At 34.6% G+C, this 3,461-nt stretch overlaps 1 protein-coding gene across 1 annotated transcript in view; it reads left to right on the top strand.

Annotated features, from left to right (window-relative positions):
• Window positions 1-519: 519 nt before the first annotated feature.
• LOC107557599 (granulocyte colony-stimulating factor receptor-like) overlaps window positions 520-3,461 on the top strand; it is a 13,347-nt gene continuing 10,405 nt past the window's right edge. The window contains exons 1-5 of the mRNA XM_016241077.1: window positions 520-706; window positions 1,362-1,424; window positions 1,872-2,171; window positions 2,524-2,653; window positions 2,893-3,059. Coding sequence (XP_016096563.1) covers window positions 1,373-1,424; window positions 1,872-2,171; window positions 2,524-2,653; window positions 2,893-3,059 — 649 coding nt within the window. The 5' untranslated portion in view covers window positions 520-706; window positions 1,362-1,372. The remainder of the gene's footprint in view (window positions 707-1,361; window positions 1,425-1,871; window positions 2,172-2,523; window positions 2,654-2,892; window positions 3,060-3,461) is intronic.

Here is a 3,461-nt window from a genome sequence, read left to right on the forward strand (position 1 = left end):
TAGGGAACGGAGACGTTACGTTCCGTCGCCACAGTTGCTGTACCATCGCTGTACGGCCGGGGCACGTAGTCTCGGCTCCTCAGCGAAAAACTGATGTGCGTTTGCACGCGCTCTCCTTTTATACCCGCGCTGCGGGGCGGGGTGCGCGTGGCGAAACACGCACGCCAGCTGTCATTGGCTTGTTTAGTTAACACTCAAAGGTGATTGGGCTCTTGGGAGAGATCCCAATTCGTCAGTCACGACTGACGTAACGTCTCCGTTCCCTCCTTCAGGGAACGAGGGTTACACAAGTAACCTAGACGTTACTTACTGTAAAGTGGATTTGCAGTATTATACTGGGTGATATACAGTAAATAACTAGAAATTACAGAAATGTATTTTTTCACAAATAATTGTATTCAATAGACTCAAATTGTAAAAGTTTCCTCGTAAACGGACACAAGTGTAGATGGTTTCACAAGAGTTTCCTGCTTCAGTTTGTACTTGTGGTTCAGGATGGTAAGAACGATATGCCACGGAAGGACTGACAGCAGTGACTCTTTAGTCAGAGCGGTGAGATCTTTCTCGGAACAGCAGCTGGATCATTTCAAAGACTTTTTTTTTTTTCATAGAAAAGTTCAACTGTGTGCTAGACCTCGCTGGGCAGTAACTACACAGGAGTTTAAATGTGACCCCCAGAAAACCTACAGATGCAGAACACTTTAAAGTATGTATTGCATTCAGGTTTGTTTCCTCTTTAAATTGAATAACTGGTAACACTTTACAATAACTTTTATTAATAAGTAATTTATAAACATTATATACTGCGTTAAACACTTCATGTACATTCATATATATGTATGTGCATATATATATATATATATATATATATGTTCTACTAATGTTCTATACAATGTTTATTATGTTACTGTTGAAAGTTATTATAACATGTTACTGTATAATTTCTCTCTCTATTTATTAATTCATTGTTTTATTTTATTTATTTATTTTTTGCTAAAAATGGTCTTCTAAAGGAATTTTCTTTTTAGTTTTGTCCCCACTTTCTTTTTTCATTTTTTGAAAGTTATTATAACACATTACTATATAATCTCTCTCACTCTGTTTATTTATTTATTCATTCATTCATTTATTTGTTTATTTAAATGCAAGCTTTATTTTATTATTATTTATATATAATTTTTTTTCTTTTTTTGTTGCTAAAAATGGTCTTCTAAATTAATTTACTTTTTAGTTTTGTCTCCCACTTACTTTTTTTTCCAGAGTTATAGATTGTATATTGGCTGTTCAAAAACGGAAGGTTTTGTCATTTAAAGACTTGCAATTTCTCTGAAATGGTAACAAGATTTCACTTTTATTTTCAGTCATCATAACAATGGCATCAATCTGGCTTGTGTTGTGGATATATATCAATGCCATGATAAAAGGTGAAACAGCATTTTTACTAATCTCATTACATGATTATGCAACAATCTTTGTTGCTTTTCTATTACTTATATCTATCTATCTGTCTGTCTGTCTGTCTGTCTGTCTGTCTATCTGTCTGTCTATCTATCTATCTATCTATCTATCTATCTATCTATCTATCTATCTATCTATCTATCTATCTACAGCAAATACTGTTTAGACAAACCTATGTTCATGTTTTTTTTCTGCTGTCGTGCAAGTACTACCCACACATTTTGAAATGGGTTTGTTGGAGGATGTTGTCAGGAATTGTCACGCAATGCTAAGTCACAAGACTTGTGTAATGGATTGGTGTGTTGCTAGCTAGTTTATTATTAGAGCCCAATTTCTTTCCCTAAATTCACCTATGAGTATGATTTAAAACACTGATTCTTGATGTTAAAATCATACACATTTATTATCCGCAGTGATCCAAGCATCATCATGTGCTAAGATTCACACACCTGCCTCTATGGTGCTCGCTGGCTCACCCGTATCAGTGTCCTGCTCCATCGAGAATGACTGCCCGCTGACTAAAGGCAAAGACTTTCGTGTGGCATGGAAGATTGATAACCATTTTGTCCCCAGCAATCTCTCTTACCAGGAGAGTAGCAGGACGTATGGTGTAATCATCCCTAGTCTACCAGACGCAGGCGCATTCATTGCTTGTGCCGTGTGTGAAGAGGAGAACTGCCAAATTGTCAATGGAGTTATAGTTAAAGTGGGAAGTGAGGATCTTTTTAATGTTTTTGATTCAGTATTAACTATGTTACTTTCTACTAAATTACTAACTACAGTCATAGAGCTTAATCAGGGTCCATATTTAATGTGAATGAAAACAAGGCATTGGTGCTGATCGTTCAACCAGCAAACATATCTTTAACAGATTGTATTTCCATCATTCATATCCTTGTTTCCATTTACACCAAATTAAATATGGTGCCAGGCTGCCAGCTCTGAATACGGTCAATTTCACATTCACGTGTTATCTACAAAATATGACATTTTCAAAAAAGGTAATAATGTAGACTATTCACTGTTGTCAAGTTAACCTGACTTCTAATTGTCCTTTCTTTAAAGATCCTCCATCTGTTCCTAAAAACCTGAGATGCTCTTTGAATCTAACGTTCCCGAGCAGATTCCTTTGTCAGTGGGATCCTGGTCAGGAAATGTCAAATCTTCCTACAAACCATACTCTTCACATATTTGGGTACTAATTTCTGCTGACATTTTCAGAACTGCAGCTTGTTTATGGATAAATCTCTCAAAAATGTAGTTTAATTTCATGCATTACATTATTTTTTTGCATAGAGAAAACAGAGTTAATTTAAGGATTATTAGTAGTTTCTGCTTTGACAATTTCATGGCAATTATATACATTTCTCTTGACAAATATGCCTCACCATAGAGTGATTGGTGACATGCTTGATAAATGTACCATTTCTCCAGGGCGATGTCAGAAAATGTTCGATATGTGATCCCACCTGGAGTGCATTTCTACTCGATTCCACGGGAATCTTATAGTTTATTTTCAGAGATGGAGATTAATGTGACAGCAGTGAATGTCTTTGGGAACGCCACCTCTGAAACCTTGAAGCTGATCCCTCTGGAAACAGGTAAAAAGAGCATTGAGCTTTATTCATCTATCAAGAATTAAGAACTAATGTGAATTTAGTGGCTTTATACCAGGGCTGTGCTCCAGTCAAAATTAAATTTAGAAATTGATTTCTGCTGAAAGTGTATATATGAATTATTATATAGGATGATGAATTGTTATTTGAAAATGAATATAAAGCAATACAATGGAATTAATTTAAATGGAATGAAAGAAATTTGGAAAGAAACGTACTTTGGGTTTTGAATAAATTTATAAAATGGTATTATTCCAAATGCATTAAGCATGTTATCTTAAACATAAAATATGGGGCATGCATTTCCAGAAACATTTAATTATTTTTTTATTTAATTTATTTATTTCATTATAATTTCATGCATACAAAATTATATATATATATATA

The sequence above is a fragment of the Sinocyclocheilus grahami genome, unplaced genomic scaffold, assembly GCF_001515645.1.
Source record: "Sinocyclocheilus grahami isolate Dianchi unplaced genomic scaffold, SAMN03320097.WGS_v1.1 scaffold610.1, whole genome shotgun sequence".
Taxonomy (NCBI): Eukaryota; Metazoa; Chordata; class Actinopteri; order Cypriniformes; family Cyprinidae; genus Sinocyclocheilus; species Sinocyclocheilus grahami.